Here is a 23,262-nt window from a genome sequence, read left to right on the forward strand (position 1 = left end):
CCAAAGGCGATGCTTTAAAAATGTTTAATTGTTACCAGTTTAGAGTTATAGAGTAGCTCTATTTTAGAATTATTGCTCTCACTGTGGCGATCACGGTGATACCTCACATGTGTGGTTTGAATAGCGCTTTAATTTGCGGGCTTGACTTTCGTAGGCGGTTTCCTTTGTGCTGGGCACCAGATGGTCCCCGGTAGTCTCTATGACTCTCCGAGGCCTGGGCGTCACGCCTGGCCTGGCAGTTGTCAATACTGCCGTGATCTCGGCTGCATAGCCAAAATCGTTTTTTTTTTTTTTTTTTTGTTTTTATGATTTCAGGCTTTCCAGCCTGTAGGCAAGATCTGAGGTTTTATTATATGTTTACATTCCTTGTAATAGGAATAAAAGTGATAACAGAAAAAATAATAATTAAAAGCAAGTAAAAAAATAAATAAATATATAAATTAAAAAAAAAATTTAAAGTGCCCCCGTCCCCGCGTACTCGCACACAGAAGCAAATGCATGCGTATGTCACGGCCACATATGTAAACAGCGTTCAATCCATACAGGTAAGGTATCACTACAAACGTTAGAGCGAGAGCAACAATTCTAGCCCAATACCTCCTCTGTAACTCTAAACTGGTAACCTGTAAAAAATGTTAAATCGTTGCCTATGGATATTTTTAAGTACCAAAGTTTGGCGTCATTCCACGAGTGTGAGCGATTTTAAAGGGTGATATGTTAGGTATCTATTTACTCAGCGTGACATCATCTTTCACAATATACAAAAAAATTGGCTAACTTTAGTGTTTTGTTTTTTTTTTTAATTCATAAAACTGAATTTTTTCCCCCCCCAAAAAACGCGTTTGAAAATGTCTGCACAAATACTGTGTGACATAAAAAGTTTCAATGACCGCCATTCTATTCCCTGAGGGTGTCTACTAAAAAAAAATCATGTTTGGGGTTTCTGAGTAATTTTCTAGCAAAAATATGATGATTTTTACATGAAGGAGCAAAGTGCCAGAAATGGCCCATTATGGAAGTGATTAAAGCAGGCTATAAATGAAAGTGGTTCTGAAGCCAAAATGCATTAGGGTAAAAGGTAAAAAACGTTTTACAGCTTTCTGTCCTCTTTCACCACCCTATATACTTATCTGAATCCCCAAGTTATCCAGCGCAGTGTACGGCTGCATCACTTCTCTCTCCTCTCTTCGTCTTCACGACATTGGCTCCTGCTGCTGTCAATCAAATAATGTGAGTAGGAAGCCGGGGGGGGGGGGTGCTAGGGCTTGGGGGGGGCGGAATAAGCTGCACTGTGTGTGTCTATGGAGAGTGGCTCTAAAGACACATGCAGCTCGGGAGCAAGCACGCACTGTTTGCCTCATTTTAAGTAGCTTGCTGTGGGGGGAGAAAAGGAGGAGCCAATATCGCCAGCAGGGGACCCCAGAAGAGCAGGTTCAGGGCCAATCTGTGCAAAACCATTGCATAGAGTATAACATGCTTATTATTTTAATAAAAAAATAAAAAAAGAAAAATAAAATTGCTTGAGGCTACGTTCACATCTTGGCGTTGCTATTTACAGGCGTTTTTTAGGCATTTTTTCAGGCGTTTTTATGGGCGTTTTTTCAGGCATTTTACAGGCGTTTTACAGGCGTTTTTACAGACGTTTTTGTGCAGGCGTTTTTAGGTTGACTAGTGACCAATGGAAAAAAATAAAACGTCAAAACGCTCAGATGTGAACAGTGGCCATTGCAATGAATAGGATTTGTCTTGTTGGGCGTTTTTTGAGCTGATCCTAGAGCAGAAAAACTCCCCAAAAACGCCCCAAAACGCCTACATGTGAGCTTAGCCTGATTCCTATTCAACACATTCAATGTTGATGGAGGAATCCCTCCCGAGGGGGCTTTGTATTCTGACAGCGGGAGGCTTCCCAGTCCAGTCCTCAGAATACAATGATCACTGCTAGCTGCTATAGCTGCCGGCATTGATTGAACAAGAAAAGCCCAACAGGCTGGTTGTACTAAAGATGAAAGTGGATCAACTTCAGAGCCACCAGACTGCCCATACATAGGTCAAAATTCATTCAGTCCCTGCTAAACCAGTGGAATTTCAATCCATCTATGGCTGGCCTAAAGTGTTACTAAACCCACAACAGTAAAATCAGTCTGTATATGCAGGAAAGCATGATTGTTATACTCACTGTGGAACCTAAGGGGTTAACCCTCTGCATTGTGCAAAAAGGCTGCATGATCCTGTTTGCTCAGATCCTCCCCTTCTTGCATTGTCCACAAAACATGTCCGGATAAGACAGAGTCAGTTGGCACATGCTCAGTTTGTTTGTATTGTTAGAGAGTTTTTTTCTCTTGGGAGTGTGCATGTGATTAGCACAGGGCCAATCTGCTCTGTCCAGACAGAGGGTCAGGGGTCTTGCATCCTGATAGGATAGCCATAGCAGTATGAAAACTCCTCCTACACATTTTAACCAGACACTGATAGAAGTCACAAGACTGCTATATACTGCTGATGAGAAAAGGTATTTAGCAGTTTATATTTACTAATATAATTGCACTTCTATTTTCTGTGTACTGTGGGAGACCATATATAGTGAATGCAGGGTCCTGGGTTTAGTAACACTTTAAGGCTGTTGTTTTTCAAATGAACAACCTCTTCTACAAATGTATCAGTTTCAGTGATAAGAAAAATAAAAAATATTCAGCATTGAAAGGGGTGCTTAAAACGGTCAGCTTTTCTTTATTATGTAACTCCTTTATCCCAAAATGAAAAAAAAAATGTTTCCTTTAACTGCTTATAAAGTATTAGCTGGAATTTAGCTTCAATTTGTTTTTATTAGTGTATTTAAATCTGCTAGTACATCTACAATGCTGCTGTCCAAAGGTCCCCCCTTGTGCTCCTTCATCCAGAGTGGGGCACTCTAATACAGGAGCTACTGCCCAGATCACCAGGTGAAAACAAAGGGGAAAAAGCCTAAAAAGAAAAATAATGCAGCCACCACATATAATTATTGGTAACCTGTAATATTTTACATTTTTGGTTTTGGGTTTAATACCACTTTAAGGCTACTTTCTTGTCAGTGTGTTACTTGTCCAGTCTCTGAACTAGCACATGTAGGTGTATAGCAGCATTTTCCAATATCTGATATTCACAGGTTTGTAAAGCCAGGTAAGTGAACCCACAAATAGTGAATCTAGCTTAACCGCTTGCCGCCCGCCCGCCGTCATATGACGGCGGAGCGGTGCGACCATTATCCTGGGCCGCCGTCATATGACGGCGGCACTTTAAGCAGGGCAGGCGCGCGATCGCAAGCGCGCCGCCCTGCACTGCCGGTGTCGGGGTGTTCCCGGGACACCCCCCGTCACCGACAGGGGGGAAACAGCCAATGGGCGTGGCTGTTTCCCACGTGATCGGCTGTGTTCCAATGACACAGCCGATCACAATGGAGGCGCCCGGGAGATGACCGCGCATGCGCAATCGGGAGCGTGCAGCGCGGTCATGTCGGTGGCACTGTGTTCCGTAGGAACACAGCTGTCACCGGCGGTAGTAAACAGTCACTGACAGTGACTGTTTACTACGTGATCGGCTGTGAATCCATTCACAGCCGATCACAAAATGTAAACAAAGAGCAGTAACTCACTGTTACTAGCTCTTCTCTCCTCATACAGCTTCCAGTATGAGGGGAGAAGAACTAGAAATAGTGAGTTACTGCTCTGTACACATGTAACAAAGTAAAATCACAAAAATAAATGTCCCCACACAGTCCTTAGCCCCCCCCCAATGTCACCTGTCACCCAACAGTCACCTCATCAGTGCCCAGAAATTGACACCCATAACGTTCACATGTGAGCGCAGCGATCGTGGGCAGAATCACAGCGATTCTGCCCGCGATCCGTAAATCATTGCAAATCGCGGGACGCCTGTGCGTTGCCCCTGATTTGCAATAGCACCCCAAACGCTGTGCGATGTTGCCGCCAATCGCGGTAACATCGCACAAACATCGCATGACGCCCAAAAAAGGTACAAGAGTTTCTTTGGGGCGTCATGCGTTGTTTGCGCGATGTTACCGCGATTCGGCAGGCGGAAATCGCAACAACATCGCACAGCGTTTGGGGTGCTATTGCAAATCACAGGCAACGCACAGGCGCCCCGCGATTTGCAATGATTTCTGAGTCGCGGGCAGAATCGCTGTGATTCTGCCCATGATCGCTGCGCTCACATGTGAACGTAGCCTAAAGTGCACCTGTCACCAGAGACTGCCATCAGTACCGCCGTGCACCATCGCCCGTCACCTGTCACCCATCAGTGACCATCGCCCGTCACCTGTCACCCCATCAATCACCGTCACCTGTCACCCCATCAGTCATCGTCATCTGTCACCCCATCAGTCATCGTCATCTGTCACCCTATCAATCATCGTCACTTGACACCCCATCAGTGATCGTCACTTGTCACCCCATCAATCATCGTCACATGTCACCCCTTCAGTGATTGTCATCTGTCACCCCATCAATCATCGTCACTTGTCACCTCATCAATCATCGTCACCTGTCACCTCATCAATCATCATCACCTGTCACCTCATCAATCATCCTCACCTGTCACCCCATCAGTCATCATCACCTGTCACCCCATCAGTCATTGTCACCTGTCACCCCATCAGTCATCGTCACCTGTCACCCCATCAGTCATCGTCACCTGTTTGCCATATACATGCAATTACTTACTGACCGCCTAACGACTACATGCGTCGGCCATTAAAAGCTAAATACTGGGGTTATGGCAGCAGATAGCCCCCATAACCCCGGTATTTTTTGAAACGGCGGGCGGTCGGCTTTCAGATAAGGGTGGCCCCAGTGGCGGATTCGCCACGGAATTACCGTTACGGTGCAGGGGAAGAGGTGCCCCCCCCCCTCCTGCCGCGTCCCAGACGTTTTCCCAGCTTACCGGACCCGCCGGCAGCGGGGAAAACTATCCGGTCCCGGATCCTCAGAGACAGGAAGTCGAGTGAGGGCAAGATGGCCCTCACTCGACTCTATGGTCTTGGAGGACCGGAGCTACGTCAAAAGACGTTGCCTAGCAACCGGTTTAAAGGGCCGCTTTTTTTTTTTCATCTTTCAACAATTTTTTTTTTTTTTCTTTTTTAGTGTAGTTGTGAGGTGTGAGGTCTTTTTGACCCCAGATCTCACAATAAAGAGGACCTGTCATGCCTATTTCTATTACAAGGGATGTTTACATTCCTTGTAATAGGAATAAAAATGATCAAAACATTTTTTTTTTTAAACTGTGTAAAAATAAAAAAAAATAAATAAAATAAATAGGAAAAAAAAAAATTAAAGCGCCCTGTCCCCGTTAGCTCGCGCGCAGAAGCAAACGCATACACAAGTCCCGCCCACATATGTAAACAGTGTTCAAACCATACATGTGAGGTATCACCGCGATCGTTAGAGCGAGAGCAATAATTTGAGCCCTAGACCTCCTCTGTAACTCTAAGCTAGTAACCTGCAACATTTTTAAAATGTTGCCTATGGGGATTTTTAAGTACCAATGTTTGGCGCCATTCTGTGAGCATGCGCAATTTTGAAGCATGACATGTTGGGTATCTAATTACTCGGCGTAACATTATCTTTCACATTATGGAAAAAAATTGGGCTAAATTTACTGTTTTCTTATTTTTTAGTTCAAAAAAGGGAATTTTTTTCAAAAAAATCGCATTTGGAAGACTGCTGCGCAAATATGGTGTGATAAAAAATATTGCAACGATCTCCATTTTATTCTCTAGGGTCTCTGCTAAAAAAAAATATATAATGTTTGGGGGTTCCAAGTAGTTTTCTAGCAAAAAAAATGATTTTAGCTTGTAAACACCAAGTGTCAAAAATAGGCCCAGTCTTAAAGTGGATAAATGGACAACTTTGTGTAAAGCGCTACTTGGATGTTAGGCCTATGTATGTGGCCAGGCTGTGAAAAAGTGTTACACATGTGGTATCGCCATACTCAGGAGGAATAGCAGAATGTATTTTGGGGTGCAATTTTTGCTATGTACATGCTATGTGTTAGAAATATTGCATAAATGGACAGCTTTGTGTAAAAAAAATGTGTTTTCATTTTCTTTCCACATTTTCCAAAAACTTGTGAAAAAAAATGACATATTCAAAAGACTCATTATGCCTCAAAAATTATACGTTGGGCTGTTTGCTTTCCAAAATGGGGTCATTTTATGGGGGTTTCCATTGTCCTGGTGCTCCAGGGCCTTCAAAAGTGCGATAGGTTGTCAGGAAATTATATGTGTAATTTGTGCTCCTAGAATGCCGGACGCTGCTACTTGGATGTTAGGCCTCTGTATGTGGCCAGGCTGTGAAAAAGTCGCACACATGTGGTATCGCCATACTCAGGAGGAGTAGTAGAATGTGTTTTGGGGTGTAGTTGCAAGTATACATGTGCTGTGTGAGAGAAATAACCTGTTAATACGGCAATTTGTAAAAAAAAAAAAAAAAAAAATCTTCATTTTGCAAAGCATTGTGGGAAAAAATTACAACTTCAAAAACTCACCATGCCCCTTATTAAATACCTTGGAATGTCTACTTTCCAAAAAGGGGTCATTTGGGGGGTATTTGTACTTTCCTGACTTTTTAGTGTCTCAAGAAATGAGATAGGCCTTCAGTACATCAGGTGTGATCAAGTGTGATCAATTTTCAATGATTCGCACCATAGCTTGCGGACTCTATAACTTTCACAAAGACCAAATAATATACACTTACTTGGGTTATTTTTACCAAAGATAAGTAGCAGTATACATTTTGGCCAAAATTTGTGAAGAAAAATGACTAATTTGCTAAATTTTATGACAGAAACAAAGAAAAATGCGTTTTTTCACGATATTTTCAGTCTTTTTTTATTTATAGCACAAAAAATAAAAAACCCAGTATTGATCAAATACCATCAAAAGAAAGCTCTATTTGTGTGAAAAAAAGGACACAATTTTTGTATGGGTACAGTGTTGCATGACTGAGTAATTCTCAGTCAAAGTGTGAGAGCGCTGAAAGCTGAAAATCGGTCTGGGCAGGAAGGGGGTGAAAGTGCACTGTAGGCAAGTGGTTAAGGATGCCAGTCCCAACGTTTGCACTTTCACAAACAAGCAAAAAAAAAAAAATCAGATTTCTTAAAAAATCCTTAGATATGCTATTAACCTCCCTGGCGGTATGATTCTTTTGGATTTTAGGTGCTGAAAGCGGTACCATTATTTTAGGTGCTGAAAGCATGTAATTCTTGTGAATGAGCAGCCCAAACCAACTGTATACATTTATTATACATATTATATATATATATATATGTATGTATACATATATTATATATATATTATATATATATATATATATATATATATATATATACGTATATATATATATATATATATATATACGTATATATATATATATATATATATACGTATAATGTATACAGTTGGTTTGGGCTGCTCATTCACAAGAATTACGTGTATATATATATATAATATGTGTGTGTGTGTGTGTGTATATATATATGTATATGTGTATATATATATATAAATATACTGTATATATATGTATATATATATATATATACATATATTTACATAAAAAGTACAGTAAAACTGCAGGAAAGGGCACTGGGGGGCAATGTAATGTGATTTTATTTTATTTTGAACGATATCAGTGTGTTTGGTGCATTTTACATTCGAATTTGCCGCCGGTTCCACCCCCCGGCGGACGTCACGTCGCCGGAGACGGAAGCCGGGGCTCGCAGACGATCGGGAGAGAGCTCCGCCGCCGCACACCGCTCCCAGTCTTCGCTGGATCCCGGAGAAAAGGTAAGTAAAACCTCCTCCAGCATCCAGCGATCTTCCTAGCGCTACCCCGAGTGTGACTCGGGGTTACCGCTTTTGGCACTAAAATCTTACCCCGAGTCACACTCGGGAATACCGCTAGGAAGGTTAAGCAAAGCATAATCTGGATTACATTTTTCAAAACTAGACCCTCTATAGACATTCAGAATGAAACTACAGTAGGAATCTTTGGTGCATCCTTTAAAGCAAGAGTGTCCAACCTGCGGCCCACGGGCTGCGTGTGGCCCAAAATGGCCATGAATGCGGCGAAACACACAACCGTAAACTCACTTTAAAATGTTAATTAAAAAAAAAAAAAATGTATAATGTGCTTACACTTCCCAAACACATGCTGGCAAAGAAAAATTTTACTGGGCATTTATAAGTTTTATCCTCCCAAAGAAAAATATTACACTCTTCTCAATCACACCTTATTCATGTCATTAGTCCTTGACAGAACCTATATTTGTGAGCAACTATTTTCAAGGATGAAGCACATGAAGGGCAACATTGGAGTCTATAGTGTGTGCACAGGGTGTGCCTAGGCACACCCTAATCACCCTATGTGGCATAGATTCCCCCTGCTGTCTGGCTGTGTTTACTATGCTTCAGTTTGTGAATGAACAGGAAGCCACTCGGCACAAAGTACTTCCTGTTCATTCACTGTCCAGTGCAGCTGAGGCTGCAGAAAAAGGGACTGGGGAATCTCTGTCCTCAGTCACTTTCTCTGTCTCAAAAGTAAGAAATCAGGGGTCTGATTAGACCCTTGATATTTCACCAAAGCCCTGCAACGAGCTCCATAAAAAAATTGTAAAAAGAAAATAAAAATGAACATTGGGTAGCAGGTTTTCCAGACCTGTGGCCTGATGTGGTTCTGCCATTGTTAGTGGTTACCTTTCCAGCCCATGTGAGCTGTGGCCCTCGGTGTGAAGACTGAGACATGAACAACACCGGCATCTTTGTTTTGTTGTTTTATTGTAGATAAAGGGGATGGGAGAAGGGAATGAGTGGGATACTCCTTTAGGCTTCAACTATGTACACTTGGGACTTTGTTCCTGAAAAATGCCCTTTGGCGCTTCCTTGACGCCAGCTGGCGCCAGCCAACGCTCACTAACTCTGAGAACACAATGCAACTCGATAGAAGTGCTGAATCCTTGACTTAAAGTCCAGAAGATCCAGGACTGTGAAATTGTAAAACCGCTGACACTGTTATACTGCAACAAATCATTTAATACTCCCCTCCCGCCTTGCTCTGTCTTGAGGTAGCATGTTGTAGAATTCTGTAAAGCTGTAAATTCCAACTGGCACACACTGTACAATTCAGGGCCCATATGCAGGTGCCCCCTTTATCCTTGAACTCTTCGGAGTTCACTGTCTATGCACCCCCCCCTCTGTAACTTCAGGGTCCTCAACCTGGGTACCCCCTTTCAGCTAGCTGGCACTGGATCCCAGAACCCCTTCCGGAGTGGTCCCCTCTGACTCTGGCAGACCCCCAGGGGCAATCCTCAGTACTCACGACCTGTGTAGGCTTTCCTGGAACTGGACCCCTCTCTCTCTCCGCAGGCTCTCGGCACAACGGATCCCCTCAGCTCAACTTAGCGCTCTCTGGATTCTCAGGCGACACCCCGAGATATCCGCTTCCCTCAGACAGGAGGAGAGACAGCCGCACTCTCCCTCCTGGGTCTCTGCTCCCGCCAAAAAAAAGACACCCTGTCTTGCACTTCACCCAAACTTATATCCACTCCCAGAATCCTTTGCAGCATAATCTGCCTTCTGGGGTAGTTATAAGCTTGGATGTGTTCCCTGATTGGGCTTCCCACACGCCCTATGGGAAGACTCTCACAGGAGCCAGTGGGGATACTTCTCCCCTCAACAGGCACAGCTGGAAGCCCTGACACCCTGTCTAAATAGATCACAGCCCTGCTGTTAGGCAGACAAGGCCCACTATACATTTACCTAGCACCTACCTGTAGGGTGCTACAATTGTAAAAATAAAAAAATAATATTGTGAAAAAATAATAAAAACATTAAAATAAAAAACTACTGACACCATCCTCTGCCCTACTTACACCATCCACTGCTCTACTGACTGACACCATTTACTGCGCTACTTACACCAATCCCTGCCCTACTGACACTGTTCACTGTATATATCTATACACAGGCATGTGTGTTTGAGCTCTGGGGTGCAAACTCTAATGCAACAAGCTGCGCACACCTATATTAGAGTCAACATATCTAATGAGCACCTTGAGAATTCATTGAGAATTGCTACTATATCCATCAAACTAGATAATGATGCGTTCGTTTATCAAAAACAGTGTCAAATATCATACTCGTTTTATGCTGCCCTCTTTTACTTTTATAATAAAAAAATATTACAAAAAAATTTGGTTTTATTAGTCATAAAGAAACATTATCTATATCAGTGATTGTTAACTTGTGATCTACCCAACTTTTTCTGCTCATCATCTATCCTTATTGTTAGAAGTTAATATTATGTGTGGCCCAAGACAATTCCTCTTCCAATGTGGCCAAGTAAGGTCAAAGGTTGGACACCCTTGCTTTAAAGGAAACAGAGGACTGGCTGGGTTATTCTTCCATATGTGAACCAGCATTTTAATCTGATTGTAAAGTCTGTAGAAATGATTAAACACAAATGCATAGTTACCTTCTGGATATGTTTTTCCTTCATAAACACAAACACAAGGTGTCGTAATAGTTGTGCTCTCAGGTGTGGTAGTTTGTTCAGAAGTTGTGGTTATTAAAGTGGTAGTTGCTGCTGTTAAAAACAAGGTGAAAAGTCAGGTAAGTCCAGTCTAATATAGTAATACCTTCATCTTTTAGGCCTCATGCACACGTGCCCACACCGCAGATGGCTGCGTGGACAAGAACTTCACAAGGTAAGTAATCCATGCAGCATGCACTAAACAGGGGACAGTTTAGAGGATATAGTTGTTTAACCTCCCTGGCGGTATGATTCTTTTGGATTTTAGGTGCTGAAAGCGGTACCATTATTTTGCATGTAATTCTTGTGAATGAGCAGCCCAAACCAACTGTATACATTTATTATATATATATATATATATATATATATATATACATATATATTATATATGTATATATATGTACATATATATATATACGTATGTATGTATATGTATATATATATATAGATATATATATAAAAAGTACAGTAAAACTGCAGGAAAGGGCACTGGGGGGCAAACTAATGTGATTTTTTATTTTATTTTGAATAGTATCAGTGTGTTTGGTGTGTTTTACATTTGAATTTGCCGCCGGTTCCCCCCCCCTGCGAACGTCACGTCGCAGGAGATGGAAGCCGGGGCACGGAGACGATCGGGAGGAAGAACCGCAGCTAGACACCGCCGGGACACATCGCTGGATCCCGGTGACAAGGTAAGTAACCCTGCTTACAGGATCCAGCGTTGCTTCTGGCGGTACCCCGAGTGTGGCTCGGGGTTACCGCTTTTGGCTCTGAAATTTAACCCCGAGCCACGCTCGGGAATACCGCTAGGAAGGTTAAATGCACTAGCCCTGACTATTCTAGGGGTATTTTTTGCTAAAAAAATTTATTTGGCCGGAACTTCACTTTAATCATACAAAATGTTGGTCTATAAAAACTCCACATCCATGGGGGCTAGAATGGTTCCTTCCGGTACGGGGCCAATGGCAGTGAGTTTATTTAGGAGATCAGTTGTGTCTTAAATATAGCTAGGTGTTTTTTAGACCAGGGATTTTAGGATTTTTTCCACTCAGTCTGAGATATTTTTAGTGAGCAGAACAATACCTGGGATTATAGGTATGCCTGAGTAAAGGGTATAGCTTAAACTCCAAACCTTCTGCATTTATTGGTGCTAACATGGTACAACACTCTACTACTTCTATTAGCTATTTTAATGACCCTTTGTTAAATATTTCCTTCTGTTCTCACAGCTATTCAACTGCTCAAAGTGTAGTGAAAGTAGATCATTTTTAATTTATCTCACATTATGAAAATTACCTTCCTGCTTTCCTGATGAAACGGTTGTTGATTTATGTGGTATGATAATTATAACATGGTCCGCTGTATAAATAAACAGGATATATTCTCATTATTAAAAAGAAAACACAATGCGGGGAATTTACTAAAACTGGAGAAGACGGAACCCGAAGCAGATGTGTATAATAATCAATCAGTTTCTTCTTCAGCTTCTCCAGTTAAGCATTGGAACAGAAAGCTAGAAGCTGAATGGCTGCCATGGACAGCTTCTGATTCTGGATGCTCCTAGTCCTAGTAAATTCCCATCAATAAACTTTTCAATTCATGTCTACAAATAAAACATATGATTCATCTTGCATTCAAGGGAGAACTTCGTTAATTGAAGAATTTAATTTTGGATTCATTTGTTATTTGAACTAATTATTTTCGCAATTAATTTTGTATCTTCGGCATTTGTTTAATTTAATTCGGAATAGCTGGTTGTTAAGGAGCGGGCGGTCACTGCTTCCTTAACAACCATAACCCATCTTCTGTCTGCAGGATTCCCCGCTGACAGCAGAATGTAAACAAAACAAGTGGCGGCACTAAAACATTTTTTAAAAAACAGCGTGTTCAGGTCTGGTATGGATTTTGAGGGAAATCCAATGGCAAAATTAAAAGAAAAATGGTGTGGGTGCCCCTTAAAATCCATGCCAGACCCTTATCTGAGCATGTAGTCCAGCAGGTTAGGAAAGAGGGGGGACGAGCGAATCCCCCCCCCCCCCGAACCATAACAAAAACATTGACTGCTAAATGTCTCCCTCCTATGTACTTCTATAAAGATGGCTATACACTATATACACTAATTTCCTTTTACCAAAACTATGTAATAGGAGGACCCACTTGAACAATCCATTCAATTTGTATGAAATCACTACATAGTTGATTGAAGAACTAAAGGAGATTGTACAATGTATGGCCACCTTAACCACTTGCCTACCGGGCATTTTTACCCCCTTCCTGCCCAGGCCAATTTTTAGCTTTCAGCGCTGCCACTGCTCTGACACATTTACTTGGAGTATGTGAGTGTGAACTTGAATGACAATTGCACTGTCATGCAGTATTGTACCCATGTGAAATTTGTATAATTTTTTTTCTCTTTTCAATAGTTTTTATTGAAGATTTTCAAATATACAACAAATATAAACAAATCCTCACCACAACAGTGTATCATTTTTTTTTCAAACAAATAGAGCTTTCTTTTGGTGGTATTTAATCACCGCTGTGTTTTTTATTTTTTGCTAAAAAAAAAACAAAAAAGACCAAACATTTTGAAAAAAATTTTTTTTTTCATAGTTTGTTATAACTAGGGTTGAGCGGACACCTAGATGTCCGTGTTCGACGGGTTCGGCCGAACTTTAAAAAAAAGTCCGGGTCCGTGTCCCGGACTTTTACCGAACTTTTCCCGGACACCGAACCCCATTGAAGTCAATGGGGACCCGAACTTTAAGGCACTAAAATGGCTCTAAAACACCAAAGGAAAGGGCTAGAGTGCTGCAAATGGCAGCAAAACGTAATTAAGAGCATGGCAAGTGCTCTGCAAACAAATGTGGATAGGGAAATAACTTAAAACAACAAAAAAAAAACAGAAAAATAAAACAATGTTCTTCTTCATCTCTGAAGGACGAGGCCCATATGGAGTAGGAGGGAGGTTGAGGTGGTGGTGGATGTGGCGGTGACATAGGCGTGCGCACAGGGTGTGCTGGGTGTGCCTGGGCACACCCTAATCACCTAGGGCACATAGCATTGCCAGTGAGGAGATGGGAAAGATCTCCCTGGGACCTGCTCTGCTCTATTTCTCCTTGCCTACAGGTACATGGCCCCGATACATTACTCTCCCTGCTGGCAAACACATGCATGTGTATTTCAACTTTGGGGTGCACACCTTAATGCAATAGGCTGCGCACACCTATGGGCGGTGTAGGTGGAAGCGGCGGTGGAGGAGGACCAGGGCCGGATTAACAGCATCATGGGCTTGGTGCTGAGGATTTTGAAGGGCCTTAGGGCCGTGCCTTGCCATGCACCCAGAGGAGGAAGGGTGCAGCCATGCATGCCTAATTCAACATGGGATGCTGTCTCTGAAGCCCATAAACACATCCATGCATCGCCAACTGTCCCTCCTTGTCCGGCCTTCACGCTGTGTGGGGAGGTTCTGAGGGTGCTGCCTGGGGAAGCGAGCATAGAAGCCAGACTTCTGTGTTTACAAGTGACAGAAGAGCGGTAACAGTGAATATGGCCAACCCGGGGCCTATATAAAAGGTAGGGGCCTGGAGCTGCAGCTCCAATAGACCCTACATTAATCTGGCCCTGAGGAGGAGGACGAGGTAGCCAACACTGCTTCTTTTCACAAATTTTAAATGAGGGTACACCCCAAAAGAGTGAGAAAGAGCAAAAATGGAACAATGGGTGGGTAAGGTCGGTATCCATTGCTATTCTGCATAAGGTACGGAAAAGTCCCGTGGGATCCATGCCTGGTTCATTTTAATGAACGTGAGCTTGTCCACATTGTCTCTGGACAGGCGGCTGCGCTTGTCTGTTATAACGCCCCCAGCCGTGCTAAATACCCGTTCAGATAATACACTGGCTGCAGGGCACGCCAGCACCTCCAAGGCGTAAAGGGCAAGCTCAGGCCATGTGCCCAATTTGGAGACCCAGAAGTTGAAGGGGGCAGACCCGTCATTCACTACATGTAGGCGTGTGCACACATACTGCTCCACCATGTTGGTAAAATGCTGCCTCCTGCTAAGACGTTCCATCTGAGCTGCTGGTGCTGCTGTTTGTTGTGGCGTGCTGACAAAGCTTTTCCACATTTCGGCCATGCTAACCCTGCCTTCTGAGGTGCTGGCGGTGCCCTGGTTGCGTTGGCGACCTCCTCCTCCTCCTCCTCTGCCTTGTGCTTCCACTGTGGCCCCGCTGTCAGATGGGAATGCCAGCAGCATGGCGTCTACCAGCGTGCGCTTGTACTCGCGCATCTTGCGATCGCGCTCCAGTGAGTGAATTAAGGACGGTACGTTGTCCTTGTAACGGGGATCCAGCAGCGTGGCCACCCAGTAATCAGCACAAGTTAGAATGTGGGCAACTCGGCGGTCGTTGTGGAGACACTGCAGCATGTAATCGCTCATGTGTGCCAGGCTGCCCAGAGGCGACGAAAGGCTGTCCTCTGTGGGAGGTGTATGGTCCGTGTCCTCTGTATCCCCCCAGCCACGCACCAGTGATGGCCATGAGCTGGCCTGGGTGCCACCCTGCTGTGAACATGGTTCCATCTCCTCCTCCAGCTCCTCCTCCTCCTCATCCTCCTCATCCTCCAGAACTGTGCCCCTGCTGGACAATTGCGTCCCTGGCGTTTGCGTGTGCAGGAACCCACCCTCGGAGCCCCTTGCGAATGACTGCCCTGAAAGCCTTGGAAATGTTACCTCTTCATCCTCCTCCTCCTCCTCATCCTGTGCCACATCCTCTTCCATCATCGCCCGAATTGTTTTTTCAAGGAGGCATAGAAGTGGGATAGTTAAGCTGAGAACGGCGTCATTGCCACTGGCCATGTTGGTGGAGTACTCAAAACAGCGCAACAAGGCACACAGGTCTCGCATGGAGGCCCAGTTATTGGTGGTGAAGTGGTGCTGTTCCGCAGAGCGACTCACGCGTGCGTGCTGCAGCTGAAACTCCACTATGGCCTGCTGCTGCTCGCACAGTCTTTCCAGCATGTGCAAGGTGGAGTTCCACCTTGTGGGCACGTCACATATGAGGCGGTGAGCGGGAAGGCCGAAGTTACGCTGCAGCGCTGCCAGGCGAGCAGCAGCAGGGTGAGAACGCCGAAAGTGCGCACAAACGGCCCGCACTTTCTGCAGCAGCTCTGACATATCGGGGTAGTTTTTAAGGAACCTCTGCACCACCAAATTCAGCACATGCGCCAGGCAAGGGATGTGCGTCAAACCGGCTAGGCCCAGAGCTGCTATGAGATTTCGCCCGTTATCGCACACCACCAGGCCGGGCTTGAGGCTCGCTGGCAGCAACCACTCATTTGTCTGCTGTTCCATGCTCCTCCACAACTCCTGCGCGGTGTGTGGTTTGTCCCCCAAACAGGCAAGTTGTAAAACTGCCTGCTGTCGTTTACCCCTGGCCGTGCTGAAGTTGGTGGTGAAGGTGTTACGCTGTCCGGATGAGGAGGCGGTAGAGGATGAGGAAGCGGAGTAGGAGGAGTTAGGAACAGGAGGCAAACTGAAGCGCCCTGCAATCCTCGGTGGTGGAAGGACATGCGCCAAATTGCTATCCGCCTCAGGCCCATCCGCCACTGCATTTACCCAGTGTGCCGTTAGGGAGATATAACGCCCCTGACCGTGCTTACTGGTCCACGTATCCGTAGTTAGGTGGACCTTGGCACAGATGGCGTTGCGCAGTGCACACCTGATTTTTTCCCCCACTTGGTTGTGCAGGGAAGGGATGGCTTGCCTGGAAAAGTAGTGGCGGCTGGGCACGACGTACTGTGGGACAGCCACCGACATAAGGTTTTTAAAACTGTGCGTCTCCACCAGACGGAATGACAGCATTTCAAAGGCCAATAATTTTGAAATGCTGGCATTCAGGGCCAGGGATCGCGGGTGGGTAGGGGGGTACTTCCTCTTCCTCTCAAGTGTTTGGGAGATGGAAAGCTGAACGCTTCCACGGGACATTGTGGAGATGGTTGTTGGTGACCCAGGTGGTGGTGTTGCTGACAGATCGTCTGTTTGCGGGGTGGCAGGTGCCGGTATCACTACAGATGTGGCTGGAGCGGCCGAGACTGCAGCAGAAGAGGAAGCAGGATGAGCCAGAGACGTTTCTTGGTTTTGAAGGTGTGTACTCCACTGCAGCTCGTGCTTTGCACTTAGATGCCTGATCATGCAGGTTGTGCTCAGGTTGAGAAGGTTCATGCCTCGCTTCAAGCTCTGATTGCACAGGGTGCAAACCACTCGTGTCCTGTCATCAGCACATTTTCTAAAGAACTTCCACGCTAGAGAACTCCTTTGAGCTGACTTTGGTGCGCTCGTTCCCTTGCTGCGTTGGGCAGTAGCGGGCGTAGTGTCTAGGGCACGGCCGCTCCGCTTCTGCACCCTGCTCCCTCTTCTGCTGTGCTGGTGGCTCTGTGCGACCACCGCCTCTTCCTCCAAACTACTCAGTTCACCTGCATGACGTTCATTCCATGTGGGGTCGAGGACCTCATCGTCCTCCACATCATCTTCCACCCAGTCTTCACCCCTGCCCTCCTTGTCGGTCTCCACAATGCTGAACGCCGCAGCAGTTGGCACCTGCGTTTCGTCATCATCGGAGACGTGCTGCGATGATCCTTGCATGTACTCATCTTGAGGAATAAGTGGTTGGGCATCGCTGCACTCAATCTCTTCCACTTCTGGGGCAGGGCTAGGTGGATGGCCCTGGGAAACCCTGCTGACAGAGTCCTCAAAAAGAATAAGAGACTGCTGTATGGCTTGGGGCTCAGACTGCTGGCCTGATTTGCAAGGGGGTGAGGTGAAAGACGGTTGGACATTGGCTGCAGGTGCCAACTCTGACCTTTCTGCAGTAGACTGGGTGGGAGACAATGTGAAGGAACTGGAGGCACTGTCAGCAGCAAACCAATCTACTATCGCCTCAACTTGTTCTGGCCTCATCACTTCTAGGGGCGTTTGATGCCCTACCAAATACTGATGCAGGTTCTGTCGCCTACTCACACTTGAGGAAGGTGTTTCACTTGTGCGTGTAGCTGGCACAGATCGACCATGTCCTCTCCTTGCAACAGGAGCTCTACCAGCAGCACCACGACCCAGGCCACGGCCCTTATTTGACGGTCTCCTCATATTTCTGTAATTTAAGATCTTGCCCTAGAAAGGTTTTTATTGAATAGCGGAATAGAAAATATGATCCAAAAAAAGTGTATGTATATCACACGTACACAACCACACTAGGCCCCAATTACTATTGTTTGTACCCCTAAAAGGCTAGATGAGGAGTAGGGGGAGTATGGAACAGGCAGCACCCTCAAACCTTCAGAAGTATGAGATGAACCCCAACAACTTGGAAAGGTGGATCTCTCTCACACGTACCGACACAGACTATCCCGCAATTCAATTGATCCTCAAAGGTTTTTATTGAATAGCGGAATAGGAAATATGATCAAAAAAAGTGTATGTATCTCGCACGTACACAACCACACTAGGCCCCAATTACTATTGTTTGTACCCCTAAAAGGCTAGATGAGGAGTAGGGGGGGTATGGAACAGGCAGCACCCTCAAACCTTCAGAAGTATGAGATGAACCCCAACAACTTGGAAAGGTGGATCTCTCTCACACGTACCGACACAGACTATCCCGCAATTCAATTGATCCCCAAAGGTTTTTATTGAATAGCGGAATAGGAAATATGATCAAAAAAAGTGTATGTATCTCACACGTACAGAAACACACTAGGCCCCAATTACTATTGTTTGTACACCTAAAAGGATGGATGAGGAGGAGGAGGAGTATGGAACAGGCAGCACCCTCAAAGCTTCAGAAGTATGAGATGAACCCCAAAAACTTGGAAAGGTGGATCTCACACGTACCGACACAGACTATTCCGCAATTTAATTGATCCCCAAAGGTTTTTATTGAATAGCGGAATAGGAAATATGATCAAAAAATGTGTATGTATCTCACACGTACAGAAGCACACTAGGCCCCAATTACTATTGTTTGTACACCTAAAAGGATGGATGAGGAGGAGGAGGAGTATGGAACAGGCAGCACCCTCAAAGCTTCAGAAGTATGAGATGAACCCCAAAAACTTGGAAAGGTGGATCTCACACGTACCGACACAGACTATCCCGCAATTTAATTGATCCCCAAAGGTTTTTATTGAATAGCGGAATAGGAAATATGATCAAAAAAAGGGTATGTATCTCACACGTACAGAAGCACACTAGGCCCCAATTACTATTGTTTGTACACCTAAAAGGATGGATGAGGAGGAGGAGGAGTATGGAACAGGCAGCACCCTCAAACCTTCAGAAGTATGAGATGAACCCCAACAACTTGGAAAGGTGGATCTCTCTCACACGTACCGACACAGACTATCCCGCAATTCAATTGATCCTCAAAGGTTTTTATTGAATAGCGGAATAGGAAATATGATCAAAAAAAGTGTATGTATCTCGCACGTACACAACCACACTAGGCCCCAATTACTATTGTTTGTACCCCTAAAAGGCTAGATGAGGAGTAGGGGGGGTATGGAACAGGCAGCACCCTCAAACCTTCAGAAGTATGAGATGAACCCCAACAACTTGGAAAGGTGGATCTCTCTCACACGTACCGACACAGACTATCCCGCAATTCAATTGATCCTCAAAGGTTTTTATTGAATAGCGGAATAGGAAATATGATCAAAAAAAGTGTATGTATCTCGCACGTACACAACCACACTAGGCCCCAATTACTATTGTTTGTACCCCTAAAAGGCTAGATGAGGAGTAGGGGGGGTATGGAACAGGCAGCACCCTCAAACCTTCAGAAGTATGAGATGAACCCCAACAACTTGGAAAGGTGGATCTCTCTCACACGTACCGACACAGACTATCCCGCAATTCAATTGATCCTCAAAGGTTTTTATTGAATAGCGGAATAGGAAATATGATCAAAAAAAGTGTATGTATCTCGCACGTACACAACCACACTAGGCCCCAATTACTATTGTTTGTACCCCTAAAAGGCTAGATGAGGAGTAGGGGGAGTATGGAACAGGCAGCACCCTCAAACCTTCAGAAGTATGAGATGAACCCCAACAACTTGGAAAGGTGGATCTCTCTCACACGTACCAACACAGACTATCCCCCAATTTAACTGATCCCCAAAGGTTTTTGATTAAATAGCGGAATAGAAAATATGATCCCAAAAAAGTGTATGTATATCACACGTACACAACCACACTAGGCCCCAATTACTATTGTTTGTACCCCTAAAAGGCTAGGAGTAGGGGGGAGTATGGAACAGGCAGCACCCTCAAACCTTCAGAAGTATGAGATGAACCCCAACAACTTGGAAAGGTGGATCTCTCTCACACGTACCAACACAGACTATCCCCCAATTTAACTGATCCCCAGAGGTTTTTGATTAAATAGCGGAATAGAAAATATGATCCCAAAAAAGTGTATGTATATCACACGTACACAACCACACTAGGCCCCAATTACTATTGTTTGTACCCCTAAAAGGCTAGGAGTAGGGGGAGTATGGAACAGGCAGCACCCTCAAACCTTCAGAAGTATGAGATGAACCCCAACAACTTGGAAAGGTGGATCTCTCTCACACGTACCAACACAGACTATCCCCCAATTTAACTGATCCCCAAAGGTTTTTGATTAAATAGCGGAATAGAAAATATGATCCCAAAAAAGTGTATGTATATCACACGTACACAACCACACTAGGCCCCAATTACTATTGTTTGTACCCCTAAAAGGCTAGGAGTAGGGGGGAGTATGGAACAGGCAGCACCCTCAAACCTTCAGAAGTATGAGATGAACCCCAACAACTTGGAAAGGTGGATCTCTCTCACACGTACCAACACAGACTATCCCCCAATTTAACTGATCCCCAAAGGTTTTTGATTAAATAGCGGAATAGAAAATATGATCCCAAAAAAGTGTATGTATATCACACGTACACAACCACACTAGGCCCCAATTACTATTGTTTGTACCCCTAAAAGGCTAGGAGTAGGGGGGAGTATGGAACAGGCAGCACCCTCAAACCTTCAGAAGTATGAGATGAACCCCAACAACTTGGAAAGGTGGATCTCTCTCACACGTACCAACACAGACTATCCCCCAATTTAACTGATCCCCAGAGGTTTTTGATTAAATAGCGGAATAGAAAATATGATCCCAAAAAAGTGTATGTATATCACACGTACACAACCACACTAGGCCCCAATTACTATTGTTTGTACCCCTAAAAGGCTAGGAGTAGGGGGAGTATGGAACAGGCAGCACCCTCAAACCTTCAGAAGTATGAGATGAACCCCAACAACTTGGAAAGGTGGATCTCTCTCACACGTACCAACACAGACTATCCCCCAATTTAACTGATCCCCAGAGGTTTTTGATTAAATAGCGGAATAGAAAATATGATCCCAAAAAAGTGTATGTATATCACACGTACACAACCACACTAGGCCCCAATTACTATTGTTTGTACCCCTAAAAGGCTAGGAGTAGGGGGGAGTATGGAACAGGCAGCACCCTCAAACCTTCAGAAGTATGAGATGAACCCCAACAACTTGGAAAGGTGGATCTCTCTCACACGTACCAACACAGACTATCCCCCAATTTAACTGATCCCCAGAGGTTTTTGATTAAATAGCGGAATAGAAAATATGATCCCAAAAAAGTGTATGTATATCACACGTACACAACCACACTAGGCCCCAATTACTATTGTTTGTACCCCTAAAAGGCTAGGAGTAGGGGGAGTATGGAACAGGCAGCACCCTCAAACCTTCAGAAGTATGAGATGAACCCCAACAACTTGGAAAGGTGGATCTCTCTCACACGTACCAACACAGACTATCCCCCAATTTAACTGATCCCCAAAGGTTTTTGATTAAATAGCGGAATAGAAAATATGATCCCAAAAAAGTGTATGTATATCACACGTACACAACCACACTAGGCCCCAATTACTATTGTTTGTACCCCTAAAAGGCTAGGAGTAGGGGGGAGTATGGAACAGGCAGCACCCTCAAACCTTCAGAAGTATGAGATGAACCCCAACAACTTGGAAAGGTGGATCTCTCTCACACGTACCAACACAGACTATCCCCCAATTTAACTGATCCCCAAAGGTTTTTGATTAAATAGCGGAATAGAAAATATGATCCCAAAAAAGTGTATGTATATCACACGTACACAACCACACTAGGCCCCAATTACTATTGTTTGTACCCCTAAAAGGCTAGGAGTAGGGGGGAGTATGGAACAGGCAGCACCCTCAAACCTTCAGAAGTATGAGATGAACCCCAACAACTTGGAAAGGTGGATCTCTCTCACACGTACCAACACAGACTATCCCCCAATTTAACTGATCCCCAGAGGTTTTTGATTAAATAGCGGAATAGAAAATATGATCCCAAAAAAGTGTATGTATATCACACGTACACAACCACACTAGGCCCCAATTACTATTGTTTGTACCCCTAAAAGGCTAGGAGTAGGGGGAGTATGGAACAGGCAGCACCCTCAAACCTTCAGAAGTATGAGATGAACCCCAACAACTTGGAAAGGTGGATCTCTCTCACACGTACCAACACAGACTATCCCCCAATTTAACTGATCCCCAGAGGTTTTTGATTAAATAGCGGAATAGAAAATATGATCCCAAAAAAGTGTATGTATATCACACGTACACAACCACACTAGGCCCCAATTACTATTGTTTGTACCCCTAAAAGGCTAGGAGTAGGGGGAGTATGGAACAGGCAGCACCCTCAAACCTTCAGAAGTATGAGATGAACCCCAACAACTTGGAAAGGTGGATCTCTCTCACACGTACCAACACAGACTATCCCCCAATTTAACTGATCCCCAGAGGTTTTTGATTAAATAGCGGAATAGAAAATATGATCCCAAAAAAGTGTATGTATATCACACGTACACAACCACACTAGGCCCCAATTACTATTGTTTGTACCCCTAAAAGGCTAGGAGTAGGGGGAGTATGGAACAGGCAGCACCCTCAAACCTTCAGAAGTATGAGATGAACCCCAACAACTTGGAAAGGTGGATCTCTCTCACACGTACCAACACAGACTATCCCCCAATTTAACTGATCCCCAGAGGTTTTTGATTAAATAGCGGAATAGAAAATATGATCCCAAAAAAGTGTATGTATATCACACGTACACAACCACACTAGGCCCCAATTACTATTGTTTGTACCCCTAAAAGGCTAGGAGTAGGGGGGAGTATGGAACAGGCAGCACCCTCAAACCTTCAGAAGTATGAGATGAACCCCAACAACTTGGAAAGGTGGATCTCTCTCACACGTACCAACACAGACTATCCCCCAATTTAACTGATCCCCAGAGGTTTTTGATTAAATAGCGGAATAGAAAATATGATCCCAAAAAAGTGTATGTATATCACACGTACACAACCACACTAGGCCCCAATTACTATTGTTTGTACCCCTAAAAGGCTAGGAGTAGGGGGGAGTATGGAACAGGCAGCACCCTCAAACCTTCAGAAGTATGAGATGAACCCCAACAACTTGGAAAGGTGGATCTCTCTCACACGTACCAACACAGACTATCCCCCAATTTAACTGATCCCCAGAGGTTTTTGATTAAATAGCGGAATAGAAAATATGA

The 23,262-nt window shown here is 44.5% G+C and overlaps 1 protein-coding gene across 1 annotated transcript in view; it reads right to left on the minus strand.

The window, feature by feature from the left end:
* The window catches only part of LOC309565966 (mucin-5AC-like), a gene marked incomplete at its 3' end in the record, with an annotated part of 179,326 nt that overhangs the window by 11,387 nt on the left and 144,677 nt on the right, over positions 1-23,262 (minus strand). Inside the window, exons 39-40 of the mRNA XM_082270993.1 lie at positions 11,874-11,936; positions 10,521-10,631 (exon numbers count right to left, since the gene is read on the minus strand). Coding sequence (XP_082127119.1) covers positions 10,521-10,631; positions 11,874-11,936 — 174 coding nt within the window. The remainder of the gene's footprint in view (positions 1-10,520; positions 10,632-11,873; positions 11,937-23,262) is intronic.

Source organism: Pelophylax lessonae, assembly GCF_965119305.1.
Source record: "Pelophylax lessonae genome assembly, chromosome: 10".
Classification (NCBI taxonomy): domain Eukaryota; kingdom Metazoa; phylum Chordata; class Amphibia; order Anura; family Ranidae; genus Pelophylax; species Pelophylax lessonae.